Genomic DNA, 19,954 nt, shown 5'->3' on the forward strand with positions numbered 1-19,954 from the left:
TTACTGAAGTAAGTGATTGCACAGCTAGCTGGCCATTTGGGTGAAAGTCCCAAAGCTGATATATTTAGTGCTGGAAGAGGCAAGGTCCCTCGTACTCTAGGGACCATCTCATATCTATGAAAGTGGAGTTTTGATAGGAGCCCGGGATAATATCTGGTGTATTCATTCTTCATTCATAATCCATAACCTTTAAGAAAAATAGAACCAGGGGCAGCTAGGTGGTGCAGTGGATAGAGCACCAGCCTTGAATTCAGGAGGACCGGAGTTCAAATCAGGTCTCAGACACTTAAGACTTCCTAGCTGTATGACCCTGGGCAAGTCACTTAACCCCAGCCTCAGGGGGGGGGCGGGGGAGAAAAAAGAAAAAATAGAACCAGACTCATACATGATTAAACATTTCAAGAATTTGTATAGGACTCTAAACTTTGGTTAAAATTTTCAGTTTGATGCATTTCACTTTAAGCTTTCTTTCCTATGTTTTCTGTAACACTGTTGTATGTTTTTGTCTGCAGTCTATACATTGGGCTTTAATAATCTCTCTCCCTCCTCTGCAATGCTTCATTTTTACTTTTACTTAAATTTTCTCACTTCTTCTAGCTTAATATTTGAATATGTTTGTATATCAGATTTTGTTCACCTCTCTCCTAATTGCTGGATAATGCTACACCTCATTTTGGAAATGAAGAATCTGACTGGCAGAGAAGGAAAGTATTTTGCCAGTGTCAGCCAAGATGATAAAATAGATTCACTATTGGAAAGATAGTAGAACCCTAGTTGTTAAATGTTTAAGAACGCAAAGGAATGTGTAGAAGAGCTTATTTCTTATTTTATGTCTGTGCTGCTATAATAGATTTTTAAAGTCCAAAAGTTAGGGCTGTTGTTGTTTGTTCTTTGTTTTCGAAAACGAATATGGCATCAGGGAGGTGATGCCATGACGGGCAGGTAAGTTGGATTTAAGTAAGGGAAGGCGATATGAAGTCAATAGCCATACTTTCTTCTCTTGAGATGTCCACTTCTATTGGTAAGATATAAAACATTACAATTGGAGATGACCCTTGTTAGAGTAGTTTGTATACTTGAAGTTGTCCATGTGCTATACTATGCTGGAAAAAGAAAAACGTGAGAAAAGAAATTGTGGAAACATCGGGATTTGGTTTGTGAAGTGGGAACCAAAAGTGACCTTCAGATTGTTGATTTCTAACATTTGAAAGGCACTTTTGGACCTACCACTGGGTGAGATAAGGTGTTGTGTATCCTATTTTCTCAATGTTTCTCGTAGGTATTCCTGATCTCATTCACTACAATTTCATGAGATAGATTTAAAAGCAATATCCTATTTGTTTTTCCAGTAACAATCACTTCTGCCAGACAGTTAACAGGATGTGGCCGCTTTAGCCATATATTCCCCTCATCTTCTTACCAACAAATGAAGATGCATAAGAGAATTCTGGGTCACTTATCCTCAGTCTACTGTGTGGCATTTGACCGAAGCGGGAGAAGAATTTTCACGGTGAGTTTAAAATTTATCATATCATGTCATATTCAGAATTCATCATGAAGGGAGATTTCATGCAAATGTATTTTCATAAGCACCATATTGTTTTAGTAAGGATTTTGAATAGAGAAAAAGATATCAGTGGAAACTCATTTTGATATCCTCTCATTCTTCTTATCATGCTTTATTCTTAATTTAAACCTTTGAATACATACAGACCCTTAAAGTTTTATGATGAAAAGTTCATTACTTATCTATTTTTCTTAAATGCATTTCTGGTTGTGTTTTTTTTTTTTTTTTTTTAATGTTGCTGACCAGTTTTTCTTAATCCACATCTATATGCTCCTTATACCTGGATAGTCAAACTTGAAATTAGTAATAAAGAGCATTTATCAGGATATGTGTTTCAGTTGATCTGAAATCATTACAGAAAATTTGTAAAGGACCCACTAGCTGTCTCTTAAGTATTTGAAAGGCTGCAGTGGGGAAGAAGGGATTAAACCTGTTCTGTTTGTCCTTGGAGAGGCATGGCTCATTTAGGCTAAGTGTACTGAAATGTTGGCATTCAGAGCTCTTCCAAAAGAGAATGCATTGTCTGAGGAGGTCCCAGGTGGTCTTCTTGGACTCTTCAAGCAGATTGGTGCCTACTTTTTGGGCTGACTAGTGGATTTATGAAGAGGGCAGAAGAATTGAAGGAGGCCTGGCATATAATCATATAAATATTTTTTCAACTAAAAGTTTTCTTCATTTCCCACTGGTTTACATATAGGCACTTCTTTACCCTATTCAGTCCTTTGTTTAAGTTAAAAATAGTTAAGTAATCAAAACAGCAACCCTATTAACATCCTGAGAGAAAGAAAAGGTATTGGATTATGTGTTTGTTTCTATTATGTTTGCAGTATTTTTATTTCAGTTAATTCTAGTCATTTATTTTTTTGCTCTTGGTTCTGTTTACTTCATTGTGTATAAGTTCAGAATAGTCCCTGTATATAAGTCCATACAGAATTTAGATGTCAAACAAATAAAAAGTTGTTGGGGGGGAAATGCCAATGGAAGAGATTCATGAAGAGGTAATAATTAGCTTGAGACTTATAGGGAGCTACGGCATCTAAAGGGAAGGTAAAGGGATCCTTCTAGGAATGGGTTTCTCTGCATGTTGACTGGCAAGAGGCAGAGAGTGACTTTGGAGAACAGTGAGGAGGCCATTGAGTGGAACATAGTTTGGGTGTTGAGGAGTAAAGGATAATATAAGATGTTTAGAATTATAGTTTGAAAGTTGGGAGGGACTCTGGACCATCCATTCCAGTCCTTTCAATGAAGAAACTGGAAGTATAGAGAAATTGATTGAGTTCTAAGGATTGTACCTTGTCCAAATAAGTTACTGGGATTTGTATTCAGGTCTTCCATGCCAGAGTTTCTAACTTCCTGCCAAGTTTTGCTGAGCCAGATTAAAATGTCATTGGGAAATGTCTAATACAATAAATAAAAATACCACAAAATATAGTAGTTCATGTTAATTTGTGGTTTTCTGAGTCAGTAGGCAGCCTTGATCCTATTATTGCTAATTTTGACCCATGACGTTCTACACCAAACCCAGATCTTTTTACCATACTGATTTCTAGTCTCTGATCCTGCTCACCTCACTAGCTGTCATTTGATAAACATTTTCTCAGGTTTCTTTGTTTTAATTATTTCTTATAACACAGTAATGTTCGCTTCCATTTGTATGCTGTCATTATTGACTCAGTTAATCTCCAGTTGATGGAAACCCACTTTGTTTCTAGTTTTTGGCTATTGATAACAACAAAATGCTACTCCAGATGTTGTGGGGGGGGAAGAATAAAACTGTAATGCTTAGGGACTCCCAACATAGTACAATGGAAAGATACTGGCCTACAATTAGTCATGTTGGCATCCCCTCACCTGGATTTAGTAGAGGCCTACATAGTTAGGCCTGCTAACTCTAGTTTCTCATTCTGTAAAATAAGAATCCCATGTTACTACATCCTGAAAGGCTTGAGTGAGAAGTGCTTCAAGCCTCGAAATGGATGCAACTCTCCTCTTACTTCTGTTAACTTTCTTCTTAACTTCTATGATGTCATTTCTGTGTCCATGTAATTCCAGGGGTCAGACGACTGTTTGGTAAAAATCTGGTCTACTGATGATGGGCGCCTCCTTTCTACACTACGAGGGCATTCTGCCGAAATTTCTGACATGGCCATCAACTATGAAAATACACTTCTTGCCGCTGGCAGCTGTGACAAAGTGATCAGAGTATGGTGTGTTCAAACCTGTGCACCAGTTGCGGTCCTTCTGGGGCATTCAGCTTCTATTACATCCTTACAGGTGAGAAAAAGAGAAAGAAAACTTCCCATCGTTCCTATGTTTGGCTGTGGGAAGGGGAAGGGAAAGAGCAAGAGCAAGGGGTGGGATATGGTCTGCAAGGGAGTATAAGTGCTGCCTAGCTATTGCTACTTGAAGAAGGGAAAGGGAAGGGAGAAATGCTGTGTTATCAGAGAGGTCCTTTTTTCTTTGGAAAGGCCGACCCAGAAGTGGTTTTTGAAAAGGGTGCTTTTCAAGCATTTAGGGAAGATGAATGATTTTAGTGCCTTGAGCAGTACAGAAAACCTTTGGAGGATAGAAACAGGTTTTGATTTGTTTCCGTATATACAGTGTTTCATTTCTGGTGAATAAAATGTTGTTGCTAGCTCTTTGCTAAGCATTTTAGTGACAGAGACATTTGACCACCAACGAACCTTTTTCACATGAGCTTGGTTGAAGTTGCAATTGGACATCTAAGGTCCTAATGAAACTGCATCTCCTTGAAATGAATGTTTGCCAGGGGAACACTTCTTCCAGGTGTTATCTACTGACTGTCTTGGCCAAACCACTGAATCAGCTTGTACTTTTCTTCTGTGCTGTGAGCAGAAGGGCAGCAGGGAGCTTTTGAAATGAACTCTTGGGCCACCATGCTCTGGATGGAGAACTTTGTGCATCTTTTCATCCTTCTGTTAATTTGAGCTCAACTAGCTATTTATGGGACATCCCACCCCACGCATTCATGCAGAATTGGGCACATACGGGCTTTTATTGGCTTCTCAGGAATTAAAAGGTTTTTATAAGGAAATAAAAAGAATCTCTGCATTTTTAATTTGGAAGATGAATAGTTACTGCCCTTTTCATTTCCCAATTGATGGGCACTTTCTTTTCTTTTTCCCTTTTAATCCCCCTTTCAGGATCAGGAAGTTTGTTTTGCATGGGCTATTCATTCTTCAGTATTAAACTCCCTCTTAACCTCCCTGCTCTCTAGCCTTGCTTATTTCACTATTGAGTTGGTTGTATTTCTGCACAAAACCCTGTGTGTGTATCTAACCCCCTTTTGTCTGTTTCAGATAAATACGAGTCGTTTGTCTGTCCCTTTTCCCCAGCCATTTTTCCATTTGTTATACTCTGCTTCTCAAACTCCCCAATTAGGAGGAATAAGTTCTTCTCCCTGTTTGCTCCACCAGTATTTCTTCGAAACTCCCTTCTCCCTTTTCTCTTCATATTCTCACAAAAGAATTGTTCTCCTTCCAAGTCCTTTATTTCTCTTAATTCTGTCAGTATCTTTTGAAAACACACACATTTCTTCCCTCTCCATTAGATTGGCAATATTGCAACCTTATCCTAGCTCCTCCTGGTAAGTCAATGAATATACCTTTATGGATTTCTCTTGACTAATGTTTGAATTTCAGAATTTCTACTTAGCCTTAGTCTTTTCATCAGAAATGATTGGAAGTCATCTTTGAGGATCCATCCTCTCCACCTTTGAAGGGGGGGAAGGGGAGCAGACTATATACGTAGGATAAGATAAGTTCTTCCTTCTTGTACACTCTGAATATTTTGCTCTTTGAAATAGTGCATGTTGGAAGCACAGATCCTTGTATGATTATCAGTATCTCTTGGTCCCACTGGGAGATTATAAATTTGTTTATACCAGCACTGGCTTTGCTGGTGCCTTCTTTTCCTCTTGCTTATAGATTTCTGACTGACTTTTCCTACAATTTAGTTATTACAATTTTTCATTGGGTTTTGTGATCCTTATTTTAGGTATGGTTCATTTTTTTAAAAATTAGATTTTATTTTTTATGGAGTTTTACATGTATATGATTTACTATGTTGATACCAAGTTCTTTTTTAGTTTATTTTATTGTAAATGTAAAAATGTGTATTTTAAATTGGTCCAAATTATGATTCTCTAAAAGAATCACCATCATTTTACAGATGACTAAATTGATAGCCTTCATGTTTTTTTTGTGAAAGAAACTTGTTTTAAATTGAATTGTTTAATTTCTTTACTAGTTTTCCTAATAGTTTTTTTCATAAACAAGTTACTAATCAGTGTGAGAGCTAAACTTGGTACCATAGGTAACTTTTTAAAGTGCATTGATTGAAATGAATAGTTATTTAAAGGTTTGAAACAATGTAGGCTTGAAAATAATAATTTTGGGATGCTTTCCTCTATAGTTTTGCCCAGCAAGGAAAGGAACAACTCGTTACCTCACTTCAACTGGTGCTGATGGAACAATTTGCTTCTGGCAGTGGCACGTAAACACAATGAAATTCAAGTAAGCCAGAGTGGGCATGAGCAGCTTCCTCCAAAAAAAAAATACCACTTAAAAAAAAATTGTTCTGGGTTGAGAGATTCTTTAGCTGAGTCTGAAGGGGAGATACATTTATTGATTCAGTTTATCTATGTGGCAAGTTTTAGAATAAGACTCCTTGTCCCAGTAATGTTAAAAGAGATTATTTGCTGTGGTATACAGAATTTGCCCATTTGGAATCATAGACTATTTGTAATCAAATTGTTAAGTAATATGTCGAATTGAATGCAATTCATTGTGATGGCACAGTGGGTAGAATCCTGGACCTGTTTATCCAGTCAAGACCTATCCTCAGACATATTTTAGCTGTGTGACTTAATTCCATTTTCCTCTGTATAATGGGGATAATAATAGCACCTACCTTCCAGTGGTGGGGATCAAATGAGATAATTGTAAAGCTCTTCTACAAACCTTTAAGTGCTATATAAATGTGAACTAGTTTTATTATGATTATGGGTAATACTGTTGGATTATAAGCCTTGAAAAGTATATTTGGAAATCTTAGTGAGAATCCCAACTACCAGTTTTCTGTTGCATTTAACTAAAGCATTTTGATGCCAGACTTTATATTTAGAGAATGACATCTTAAGACTGGATATACTGCAATAGCAGCCTTAGATCAGTCATATATCAGTGTGTTGAGCTCCTGCTTCAGTGAAAATTATTCTCTTGAAAATTGTTAGAGGATAATGACAGATAATTCTTGTGCTTTTAGGGACCGTCCGCTGAAATTTACAGAGAGATCCAGACCTGGGGTTCAAATTTCATGTTCTTCCTTCAGTTCTGGTATGTATATATACAAATATTAAAGTTGATCTTGTTTCACTAAACAGTTAAATTGTTGTGGGAATTCCTGCAATATGGATTTCAGTTTTTCTCTTTGGTGATGTGGTAACAACTTAACTTTTCACACTTTCTGAGGTTTAATGAATGGATGCTTACCTAATCTAGGTATGATAGATCTTTTGGGACTAGAAGTGAAATGTAATGCCAGTTTAGTCTTTTAAACACAATTGCTATGGAAGACAGGGGAAAGAACATGAAGGGATTAACCTAAAGAGGGTCCCCAAGCTTCATCTCTTATTTAACTTTTAGTCTACTTGCTGTTTACCAAATTTGACCAGGTAACAAATAGCAAATAAAAGTGTAGCTTCATTTATGTTTGATCTCTTATTCTCAACCTCCAAATTTTGGGTGGAGATGCAATTAAATATAAGAATAGCATGTAGATTGGTGAATATGGCATTTGCCACTTTGACTCAATGCTAAGATTATCTGTGTTTGTATTTATCCTCTTTTTAGACTGTAAGCCCCTTGAGGGCAGGGACCTGGTCTTAAGCAGCCTACTGAAGCATTCCAGCTTCCTTTGCTGTGCCTTCTGGTGCTTTTCCCCACCCATGCCTTGAAATGTGCTTCTCACATGCTTAACTTTCTTTAAAGTTCTACCTTTAATGGGGAAAATTTCCTGCCTTCTTCCTATCTCCCCTCCCATTTCTGTAAGAATGCACATTCCTGGAAGACATCAACAGTTTTATTGTTTTTATTGTCATGTGCTCTGTACACAGTAGGCATTTAATGTTTGTTGAATGAATGAGAAGTAACCAATTTAATTGGCAGTCTACTGATTTGGGAAATCACCATCTGATAGTGAGAATTGATTGACAATGATGTGAACATGACACAGGTTTAATTATACATCTTGAAATTGGATTCAGAAAGGCCTGAGTTCCAATCCCTACTCAGACATTCTAATGATTAATTTCTTAACATGGGCAAGTCACTTAACCTTTTTCAGATTAATTTCCCTCATTTGTAAAAGGAAAACAATAGCCCATATATCAAGGATTGTGAAGATCAAATGAGATGATACATTTAAAGTGTTTTCAAAATCTTAAAAGTTCCATTTAGAGTTAATCATTGTTGTGTTGTTATTTTTGCTAACCGATCTTGCCCCTCCTCCTAGGCATGTCTCCCAGTTGCAGGCTTCTACATACTTGCATTCCACATACAAACACACACACATGCATATGCACATATACACACTCTTTTATTCTTTGTGCAGTTCATTCAAAATTTCCCCATTGCTTCAATGAAAGTAATTTTTTTTTTTTCCCAAACCTTCACATCCTCAGTTATTTCAATTCGATTTAACAAATATTTACTACAATGCTTACTCCAAGGTACTGAGCTAGATGAAAAACTTTGTGGTCCCTACCTCAGGGACTTTATAGTGCAGTCTTCTGGGTGGGCAGTATCATGACACATAAATAAGTCTGATATAATCAGAATGTTTTGCTAAAGTGCAGTGTCTTCCCCTCCAGTGCTTGTGGAAGACAAGTTGACATGTAGATAGATGATAGAATATGTAGCATCAAAAGGCTACCACTTCAATTGAACTCCATATTAATTTATTTTTGGAATGGGCAATAGCTGCTTAAGAGTTCTTTATTTTATTATTTTTATTATGTTTTTATAGATACAGAAACTGTATAGACTGGGAGGAGGGGGTGTGTGCGGTTTTTTTGTTTTGTTTTGTTTTGTTTTTTCTTTATAAAATTATCCTCTTGGGTGTTTTCTTTTTGGGAGTTGTGAATGCATAAGTTGTGTATAAGTTATCTGCTAGTCCTAATTTTTTCTGCAAGATTGCATGTGTTTTATTTGGAAGAAGTAAAACAAAGCATTTTGATTGGCCAAAAGCCCCAAGAGAGCTGGGTATAATATACATAAATGTTTTTTTGCACACCATCCAGTCTGTTGCCTCATGAGAACTGGAGATGTGCTACGTAATGATAATGAGACGTTGTTGAGATGTAATCATCCAAGATGAATTGAATTTTTGGGAAATTTGTTCAACTGGGTGGTGGGCCTTAAGTTCAGTTATGATTTAAAATCTTGCATGGCTATTCAGTATTGTTTATATTACAAGTCTAATACTAATACCTACATAAGAAAAATTTTCCATTGAGAGTTTTCTATGCAGTGGATAGTTTTACAATAGAATTTAACTTATAATTAATTTCATTTATTGCTTTTACATAAATTTTAAGGAATTGACTTTGTTTTGGTTATGGCTGCTTTTTAAAGTTACTATCTGTTTTCAGTGTGCTTTTTGTGTTTTTGGTTGAATAATTGATTTAGCTTTTTATATTATAACTCTTGGGTTGTCAGTATTATTTGGGTTTTAATATTCTTTTTGGTTTTGTTTCTTTTAAAAAATATTTATTTATTTTTTATGGTAAGGGGAGAATCTTATATACCTTGATAGCATATTACTCAAATTAGTGTGTAGCATACTATCCTGAACGTTAATCTCAAAGATTTAAGTTCTTTTGGTCACCTTTCATTTTTCCCCCCCTCTAGGTGGCATGTTCATTGTTACAGGTAGCACTGACCATGTGATTAGAATATATTACTTGGGATCAGAGTCCCCTGAAAAAATTGCTGAGTTAGAGTCACATACGGTAAGAGTGAAATGAGAAATTTCAGTTTTCCTCCGTGCAGTTAGTTTCATTTCTTTTTCCTGTTTTTTGTATCCTGTTTAATATATATGTCTGTGTTATATAATTTAGAGAGATTTTTTTTTTTTACCTTCACAAGGTGTCATTGTACAAATGAAGATAGTTCAGGGTACCGTCTAGCTTTATTTAGTATCTCTGTAAATGTTAATGAGAAATTCTCCTTCAAGCTACATTGGAAGAAACGAAAACATACATGGCTGTTTCTTTGAAAAACCACATTAAAATTTTGTGAAAATCTTTAAAAAAAAAGAAACCAAAATTAGTAGTTATCCTTTAAAAATCTAATTGCTTAGAAGACATAATATTAAGTATGTCTTAGAAAAAGTTTCTTTCATGGAATTAAGTTTGTTGATCTCAGTTGATTGTTTTCAGAAATTCATCAAAGACTTAATCGAAAGTAATCCCATTTAGTTATCAAAAACAGCCTTTCACATAGGGAACAGCTGCTTGCTTGGGGTGACAGCCACTGGTGACTGGCACCTTTCTCTCTCTGGCTATCTTCACTCCCCTGTGGCTTTTTCAGGAAATGTGGAGCCACTAGAGCACAGTTCTTACCCTGTTCACCTTCAACACGTCACCTTCCCACAATCTAGATGCTTACTGGCTCTGGAACTTGGTGTGAGGGAATGCTGCTGCTGTTGTTGCTGGAGAAGCCCTCTGTAACTGTATGCCTAACAAGCTCAGAAATGAAAAGTCCTCAGCTTTATGTTTCTGTATGTTTTCATTTCCAATCAGTATTGAAGCCTCTGGAATGGTATTTGTACATTAACAAAAGTTTGTCTGAAAAATGGATTTAAAAAAATACATTTGGATACTGAATTTGATTCATCTTTCAGAAATAAACTTCAGTATAGATCTCTGTCTCGAACCTTGGCCCCCATGATTTTGGGAATATTTACACTTGTTGGTTCCTTAGGTTAAGAATCTATTTTGAGACTGGGGTAGCCACTAATTGTGCAGCAGTAAAATCTTCAGGCTTAGGTTATTAAACAGATTCCTCTACTATCCCAAGTGGGTCATGTTAGTGACTCATTTGTGCTGGGACAGGCAAAAGATCAATTTTTAACTTTCTCCCTGTGCTGGAATTATGTTCAAGGATTGAGAGCAAAGAATTGAAGGAGGGTAATACAGAAAAGACTTTTGAGAAAATAAATGGGCTTTGGGAAAGATGTAGAACAGCATAAATGAGCATATTTTCTTTTGTAGAGGACCATAAAATAATGAAGAAAAGTCAGAGTAAATACACTCCCTGATCAGAATCAGTGGCGGTTGTTAGACTTCACAAAGAAGGCCAAATCCTGTACTGAAACGTATCATAAAGCAGTCTGGAACAGGATGAGTTGGATGTTTCTGAATACCACAGAAATAATATAATAATACAATGTATTAACTTTTTTTTTTAAGCTGGGGAAAAATTAAAGACAATATTCTGCATTTTTATTAAAAATTCAGCATAAGTATAGCTGTGCAGATTTACTAGTTGTAAAAAGACATGTAGTTTGAAGTATCTTTTTAGTTGACTTTTTTTTAAAGTGATGAGTATAAGGATAAAATAAAGCATTTTTTTTATTTAGACCTCACTGTAAATCCATCATCCAGACACATACCTTTAAAAAAATAATCTGGTTAATCATTTTTAAGAATTATTTTTAAAAATTTTATTGCAATTTTTTTCTTTCATTTTCCTCCCACTGCCCAGATCAATTTCTTATGACACAAAGAAGAAAAACAATGAGAGCTGCTTTACTAATTTTTGGTTAATTATTTTTAAAAATACATTCAAATAGTGCCTGAAGTGTAATACATACTAAATGTCAAATACTTCTGTTGCAGTATAATGAAACTGAAGGGTGTGACTCATTTGCCTACTAAAATAGAACATAAATTTATAGATTTTCATCTAAACAGTTACATTTACATACAGTTAATTTGTGGTGGCAGATGAGCTTAGAATTGTGTTATGAGAAAGATGATGTGTATAGTTCTCATCATGAACTGCCCAGTTTACCTGGATTCCAGTTTACTGCTAAACAGAGGAAAAAAAAAAAACTTGGTTTTATTTGAGCTGTCTTAGGTTGATGCTGATAATCATTTAATTATTAATTTGCTGATTCAGGAAATGAAATATTCCACTTTTAATTTTAGGAATCCAGAATGATTGAAGATTCCATTTATCAAAATTTCTTTCTCCATTTTCCATATGAATATGAAAAGAGAAAGACCACACCTTGTATTTATTGCTTGAAAATTGAATTTTTTGTAATCAAGATGTTTTGTTTTATATCTTAGGACAAAGTTGTTGCAGTTCAGTTTTGTAACAATGGAGACAGGTAAGCTCATCGTCTAGATTTTAGTGTAATTTTGACCTATTCCATGCATCTGTTTGGTGGAGTGACGGCTTCTTTATTCTTTTAAAATCTGTTTACCTTTGCAATTTAATGCCTTTCCTTCTTCACCCACAGTACAAACACAATACCGCTCAGCTCTCCTCCAAACTTTCTGTGACTGCCATCTCATTCTCTTAGTCTTTGTGGCTAGACATCTGGAGGGTGTTTCTGTTCTTTCTCTTTAAGCATTGTCCTCCTGTGTGTTGACTTCTTATATTTTTTCAGAAGGCTGCATACTTTGGTCTTCTTGGCTTTTGCCTTACTCTTATTCCTTTGCCTTTTCCCACACTTATTCCTTTGCCTTTTCCCACATGTCCAGACTGTTCTTCCACATGAGAGATTTAGAAAACCACAGGTCCACATTATGTATATTATCTTGTATTTGTATTTACTTGAATCTGCTTTTGGTTTAACCTGGAGTTTTGCTGGCCTCATTCTTGTGTACTCTGCTCCTGTGGCATTTTTCTGTTTGCCTTCTTGTGCTCTTATCTGTTCAAACTTTTGTGTTCTTGGAGAGAGTTCTGACTTAAGTTGCTTGAAGACATTGATTGTGAAATATGCCTCTTTGTGTCCTCTCCCAGAATACTGTGAATCAAATGGGAGAGAAGGATTCAGTGCATTTTCCCACATCTACTCCTTGTACTAAGCTAATGGGTCCTGGGACTGGATGGGGGGAAAAGATAAAGCCCTTTAATTGTCTGAGTCTTTTGTTGAAGACATTTGTTTTTGCACCTCATATTATTTGATAATATCTTATGTTAAAAAGGGAATATTGCAATGAGTTATTTATCTCCTATAAATCTGAATAAGGCTGGCTATGCAGTAAATATTCTTTATTCTAATCTTGCTGGAGCTCTAAATTAATATTCAGGACTGATCTGTTCTATTCAATCCTAGCCATTTAAATCTGCCTATTAGATGTTCCTTCTTTTAAAAGCCATTTTTTCTTCATTCATATTTTTGCTTTCCCATCACTTTTTTTTTTAAAACCAGTGTGTTTCGGTTTCTTCCCAGAGAGCCACTTTTTTTTTTTTTTTACAATAAAGAAGGGAGAAAAAAGCTTAGCAAAACTAACCACTATTTTGATCTGAGATAGCTTGATGTGTAGGAGTTCATACCCAGAGGCCTCTACCTTTGCAGAGGAATGGACAGAGCTGCTTTTTATATTTCTTTGAGCCCCAAATTGATCAAATTGTATTTTCATTATTAATTAACTGTACTTAGAGAAATTATATTCACATATAGAAAATAGTAAATCATATACATAGCACTTTTATCATTAATGGATTTAGTTATATTGTAAGTTTATACCCTCAGTATCTTGATCACGTATGAAATTTTGCTGCCTAAAATGAGTATAAGCTCTGACATATTTTATGTATATTAATAATTTCATTGGTGGGGGTGAACCAAGGGATTTAACATATCAGCACTATAAATCTATGAAATTATTGCTGAGCACTGAGATAGAACACCTTATTACTATCATATTTATTTGACACTAGTATGTGTGAGAAATGTATTTTTTTTAATATATCTTAAGCATAGTTATTAACTTACCATCATACTTAGTATTAAAACATTTGATGTTTTCAAGTTGTTTCTAATGCATTTATAACATTGTTTCACTGGTTTTCTAAGACTGCAAATACTGTTTCTGTAGTCTTTTTCAATGATGACTTTTCTATTAAGTTTAAGTTCTCTCAAGTAACTTTAGTGGCTAGCCCCCCTTTTTTTAAATTGCAAGGTTTTATGAAGATACTATACTTATTCTCTTGAAGTTACTTTATATATTTCTCACAAAATTCACATACGCACCTTATATGATAATTAGGATATTTGTTATCCCCATTCTATAAAAAACTGAGGCTGAGAGGAAGTCTCCAAAAGTTTCCAAGGACACTGATTCCACTTAAAATGCAAACGGGACTCATATTTTGGAGATTTCATCACTATATCAAACCTCATTAGGAAACTGAAAGGTGGTTTGAAAATGATCTTTCAAATCTAGACAAACTATGCAGCTACAAAGTAGTATTCTTCTTTATTAGAGAATAATGAGACTTTTTTTTTTATTTTGTTTCATAGCTTGAGATTTGTTAGTGGAAGTAGAGATGGAACTGCAAAAATCTGGCAGTATCAGCAACAAGAATGGAAGAAATTGGTGCTTGATATGACAACTAAAGCAACAGGGTAAGACCCCGAGTTTGTACAAGTTTTATCGGAATCTAAACATTATATTATATTGACATGGCTTACTGTCACTGAAAAAGGTTTTGGGACTAACTTTTGGGAAAACTGGAAAATGGAATGGCAAAAACTTAGGTGTAAACCAACATCTTAAACAATATTCTAATATAAGATCTAAGTAGGTAGGTGATTTAGGCATAAAGAGTGATACCATAAATAAATTAGGAGGATGATGAATAGTTCACCAATCAAATCTATGGATAAGAAAACAATTTATGATCAAATGAGAGTATTAAAAAATGTAAAATAGATACAAAAAGATTTTGCCAAAATAAAACCAATGAAACCAAAATTAAACAAAAGCAGAAAGCTGGGAGGAAGATTTTTTTTTTTTTAATAGCAAGTGTCTAATGATTTCATTTCTGAAATATATAGGGAACTGAGCCAAATATATAAGAATGAAAGTCATTCCCCAATTGGTAAAAGTTCAAAGGGTTTGAACAGGCAGTTTTCAGACAACGTTATCAATAGTTGTGGAAAAAATGCTCTAAATCAGTATATGTTAAACAACTTAAGACACCACTTCACACTATCAAATTGATTAAGATGATAGAAAAAGGAAATGCTAAATGTTGGTGGTGCTCTGGAAAAATTGAGACATAAATGCTATTGGTGGAGTTGGAAAGTAGTCCAACCATTTTGGAGAGCAATTTGGAACTATGCTCAAAGGATTCTGAAACGGTGCATATCCTTTGACACCTAACAAAACCTCTATTATGCCAAAGAGCTTTTCTTTTTTCAAAAGGGAAAAATGATCTATTTATTTTAAAAATATTTATAACTTTTTGTTTTTGTGATGGTTAAGAATTAGAAAATGATATGATAGTTATCAATTTGGGAATGGCTGGGCGAGTTGTGGTATATGGGTCATGGAATATTATTATGCTATAAGAAATGAGGAATTGGATGCTTTCAGCAAAATCTGGAAAGACATGAATTGATAGAAAGTTAAGTGAAGAGGACCAGGACAATTTTTTTTTTTAATTATAGCTTTTTATTTACAAAGTCTATGCATGGGTAATTTTTCAGCATTGACAATGGCAAAACCTTTTGTCCAACTTTTCCCCTCCTTCCCCCTTCTCCCTCCCCCTCCTTCCCCCTTCTCCCTCCCCCAGATGGCAGGTAGACCAATACATCAGGACAATGTTGTACACAGAAACTAATATTATATAATGATCTACTGTGAATGAGTTAGGTATTCCCAACAATAACAGTGGTTTAAGACAATTTCAAAGGACTTAAGATTTTTTTTAAAAATTGCTTTCTTAGAGAAAGAACTAATGGAGTCTAAATGCAGACTATTCTTTATATTTTCTTGGTTTTTTGGTCTTTGTGTTTCACAGCATGACTAATAGAAATATGTTCTCATGATTCATATGTATAACCTATATCAAATTGTTTACCATTAGGGATGAAGGAAGGAAGGAAGAAAATGTAGAACTCAGAATTTTAAAAGATTACAAAAAGAAAGTTTCAAAAAATTAGAAAAAGAAATGCTTTACTTTATTTTTGTTAAATTAAGGTGGAATGAAGATGGAAATCATTTAAATTTATTGTAGGTGGCACACGACTTTCTTGGTTGAGTCAGCATTCAGTCATGCAGTAATTGATGTTTTGCTCCTGGCATACTCAAAACAGTGGACCATAGCTGATTTATAGTCAGGTTATATTCCACTGTGACCTATGATTTTTCTTGGTTATTCTCCCTTACACTTTTCCTTGCTTTATTGGAATCTAAACATTCATTTTCCATCTTTTTTTCTCTGGGGTTTATTTTTGTTTCCTGACTATTTTACAGATGTCACTATTGAATGTTGTACATTTAACATTAGACAAGATTATTGTTCATATGCTTCAGGATGTCAGTAACCTCACTTGGCTTACCACCTTCTCATTTAAAGAGTATGCTCTCTATTTCATCACCTGAGTCACTGATAGTAATATTTAATAATTATCTCTTTGGGATTGTAAATCCCCTTTGAATGGCACTTTGGTTGTGACCCCAAAGCCTATTCTAAACCTAGTAACCAAATTGTGCCATAATCACAAAGCTGTTATATATTAGATAAAGTCAGAAACCTTAGTAAATTTGATACACACTATATCCTACACCCTTTCATTTGTAATGCCTCTCATTTTATAAAAGGAAATGAAATGCGATGGAACAAAATTTCTTACTCATATATGCTAGTAGCCAATATGGTTTTGTTTTTTGTATTTCATGGTATTTGAAAAAGAAAATAATAAACATAGTTATTAGATTACATCTTTTTAAGTTTGAGGCATACATTTCCTCCTTTTCTATAATTATGTATTTTCTAACTATCATGGGTTTTAAAAAAATACATGTAGCTTCCTAAATTCCTTCATGGTTTGTGAATTTCATTTTCCTTTACTAAGTTTACAGGGTTATTAATATTTTATTATTTTACTTTCAGATTTTTGAATAGTTTTATTTTGACAAAGCAAGACATTTCCTAAGAAAGAACACCTTCCTCCACGCATATATGTGTACACATGCACATAGTATATTCCTCTAAAATTTAATTTATTAACAGAAAAAACTTTATAGGGTTGTAATAATTTTATATATTCTTTTTGATCTGCTTTCTTCACTCTTAACATTTCATTAAATTTTCCCCATGTTATTCTGAATTCCTCATATTTTATCATCCCATTGCCTTTATATACCATAACTTGGTACATATTTTGTTATCAGAACTGTTCCTGCTATAAATATTTTTTATAGTCTTATTTGAATTCTCTGAATTTCAAAAACATATTAACTATTTATTAATTTACATTTATTAATTTACATAAGTCTAAATTGTTTTCCAGAATAGCTGAACATCAGCATGGCATTATTGTGCATTTCTTTCCATAGGCCATTTATCATGAGTTTCCTTTTTTTTTTTTTTTTTTTTTTTTAAACCTTAATTGCCAACTTTATTCGTTGTTTTGTTCAGGCACAACTTACCCAATGAAGACAAAGTCAGTAAATTAAAAGTGACTATGGTGGCTTGGGACCGATATGATGCCACTGTCATTACAGCAGTGAACAATTTCCTCTTGAAAGTATGGAATTCCACCACAGGGCAGCTTCTTCATAATCTGACTGTGAGTATTATATCCTTTTGGAATGGTTGAATATTCTTATGATTCAAGGAAGGCTTCTTTGAGCTCATTTCATTCTTGCAAAAGCTTAAGAATGACCTTCACTGCTAGTTTTTGATCTCTGAGGCAAATTGTTTTGCTTCCCTGATCCACTCAAAAGGGAGATTTTGTCTAAAAGTTGAAGATGGATCACACCTTCTGTCAGGTGTGCTTCTTTTTATTGATTAATCTCTCAAAACCAGCGAAAAGTCATAATGCTACCTGGAGGACATAGTGCTTTCAGAATTGTTGATAACCCTTTTTTCCCTTCTTCCTAATTCAGGATATAAAATTAGTCTCTTGGTGTGACATACCAGTTAGGATTTGCTATAAATTCTGTTTTTTGCATGATTGAGAATAAGGTTGGCAGCAGGATGCTTTTCTCTGGGTTTGGTCCTTATTTCTGTTTGACATTAGATCATACTCTTGAATGAAAGAATTTTTGAGCTTTGCTTCTTAACTGCTTAATTCCAACTTAGAATCAAAATCTTTTAGAGTTGAAAGGAATCTTGCGAGATGGATCTCTTTTCTTTCTTTCTTTTTTCTGAGGCTGGGATTAAGTGACTTTTCCAGAGTCACACAGTTAGGAAGTGCTAAGTGTCTGAGACCAGATTTGAACTGCGGTCCTCCTGAATTCAGGGCTGGTGCTCTATACACTGCGCCACCTAGCTGCCCCGAGATGCATCTCTTTTTGAATGGCTCCCTTTACAGACTTGGAAAGTTAGTCATAGTATCCAAGTCTAGAATGGGACCTGCACCTCCCATTTCCTGCTCTAGACTCCTGAGGGTGGACCATCTTCTTGGTTCCTACTTTAAACGGCCTTAGCTTTTTAGGATTCTAAGGAAGGATATCATTCTGGGATCCATTGTGTATTTCCCACATGCCTTTGAATATTTTATTTACTGAAGCTCAAACATCTCAAAAATGAGCCTGGTAGATGTCTTTTTCCTTATTTGGTTTCTGTAAATTTTGCTAAAGAGCAGGTATAATTTCTTTGAACAGAAGGTACAGGTTAGGATTTGGTTTTGTTGACTCTATATCTGTCAAAGAGTTTTTGTTTTTCTTTTCACTTCTTATGTAGTATCCTTAAGTAAAATACTTAGCTTCTGTTTAATATTATCCTTACTCTTTCAAAGATGTTAATATACCAAACGTTCAAATGGCTAAGATGGGAGAAGAGAGGAAATGAATAGAGGATCCTAGCTATGGCAATATGATGATGATATTAGAAGTCTAAAATTCTTTCATTCTGAAAGCAGAGTATTGATAAATATCAGCATTTGTCTTCCCCCGACTAAGAAACCTCATACCCTTCCTTTATCCCAAAGCACCTGGAGTAATCTTGTATATAAATAACCCATCACCAAAAAACTTGTTTGCAAATACAAGTTAGTTTCCTCACTTTTCAAGTTGTTTAAAAAAAAAAAGAAGAAAGAAAGAAATTGTACTCCCAAATTTACAAAATAGGTTTTCCATTAAATTACAATTTGGTCTTGTAACTTAAAAGTGTTTTGAAGTTCCCTTTCATCAAAACCTGGCTTTTGCCTGCTATGAATGATTACCCTTTTCTATTTTTTACCTTTAAGTAAATATTTTCTCTCCCCCTCCCCAGTGTATTACATTTTATTTTTTTACACATTTATCATCTGTTCCTCCCAATAGCCTCTCCCAATTTGAACAATTTTAAAAATTAATGAGGCTTCCATAACAAATAGGCATCATTTTGTGAAACAAAGCCCCAAATTTGGCCACACCCAAAAATGAATGTCTCATGTTATATTTAATGTTCATCCCCTTTCTGGCAGATGATAGAAGACATGTTTCTGTCCTTCAATTTTATTCCTCTGGCACCATGATTCATGATTGTATTTATCAGTTATTATTGAATTATTTTATAAGATATACTAGTTCTGCTCCCTTAAGTTTGCATCACTTCATGAAGTTCTTCCCAGTTTCCTTTGAAATGGTCAGTTTCACCATTTCTTAAGGTTTATATCCCATTATATTTATATGCTATAATTTAGTCATCCTGCAATAGTTGGGACTCCTTTTAGTTTTCACTTGTTTGACTATTATAGAAAGAAGCATCATAAATATTTTTGTATATATGGACCCTTGTTCTTTTTTCTTTGCTTTCTTTGAGGCATGAACCTGGTAATGGTGTGGTCAAAGATTTAGTTTAGGCACCTTGTGGATATAGTTGCAAGATGCTTTCCAGATTAGCAGGTTTGTTGTAATTCTACCAGAGCTGTATTAGTGTGCCTGTTTGCACACACTCCCTTTAACATTTGTCATTTTCTCCTTTTGTCATCTTTGCTAATTTGTGATGAATATTAGATAGACTCAGACTTTTTTAAGTACACATTTTTCTAGTTAATTGTGATTCAACACACTTTTTTCCACATGGTTAATAGCTTGGATTTCTTCCTTTGTAAACTGCTTTTTCACAGCTTTCAGGTTAACTTTTGAAATGTTTTTCAATAGGTGTGGTGTGTTACATAGGCAGA

At 34.7% G+C, this 19,954-nt stretch overlaps 1 protein-coding gene across 5 annotated transcripts in view; it reads left to right on the forward strand.

The window, feature by feature from the left end:
• The window catches only part of BRWD3 (bromodomain and WD repeat domain containing 3), a 120,896-nt gene that overhangs the window by 41,666 nt on the left and 59,276 nt on the right, over positions 1-19,954 (forward strand). For all 5 annotated transcript variants that reach the window (XM_074277273.1, XM_074277275.1, XM_074277277.1 and 2 more), the window contains exons 7-14: positions 1,350-1,510; positions 3,620-3,841; positions 6,002-6,102; positions 6,854-6,924; positions 9,499-9,599; positions 11,946-11,986; positions 14,132-14,236; positions 17,260-17,410. In XM_074277273.1, the coding sequence (XP_074133374.1) occupies positions 1,350-1,510; positions 3,620-3,841; positions 6,002-6,102; positions 6,854-6,924; positions 9,499-9,599; positions 11,946-11,986; positions 14,132-14,236; positions 17,260-17,410 (953 nt within the window). The remainder of the gene's footprint in view (positions 1-1,349; positions 1,511-3,619; positions 3,842-6,001; positions 6,103-6,853; positions 6,925-9,498; positions 9,600-11,945; positions 11,987-14,131; positions 14,237-17,259; positions 17,411-19,954) is intronic.

Source organism: Sminthopsis crassicaudata, chromosome X, assembly GCF_048593235.1.
Source record: "Sminthopsis crassicaudata isolate SCR6 chromosome X, ASM4859323v1, whole genome shotgun sequence".
Classification (NCBI taxonomy): Eukaryota; Metazoa; Chordata; class Mammalia; order Dasyuromorphia; family Dasyuridae; genus Sminthopsis; species Sminthopsis crassicaudata.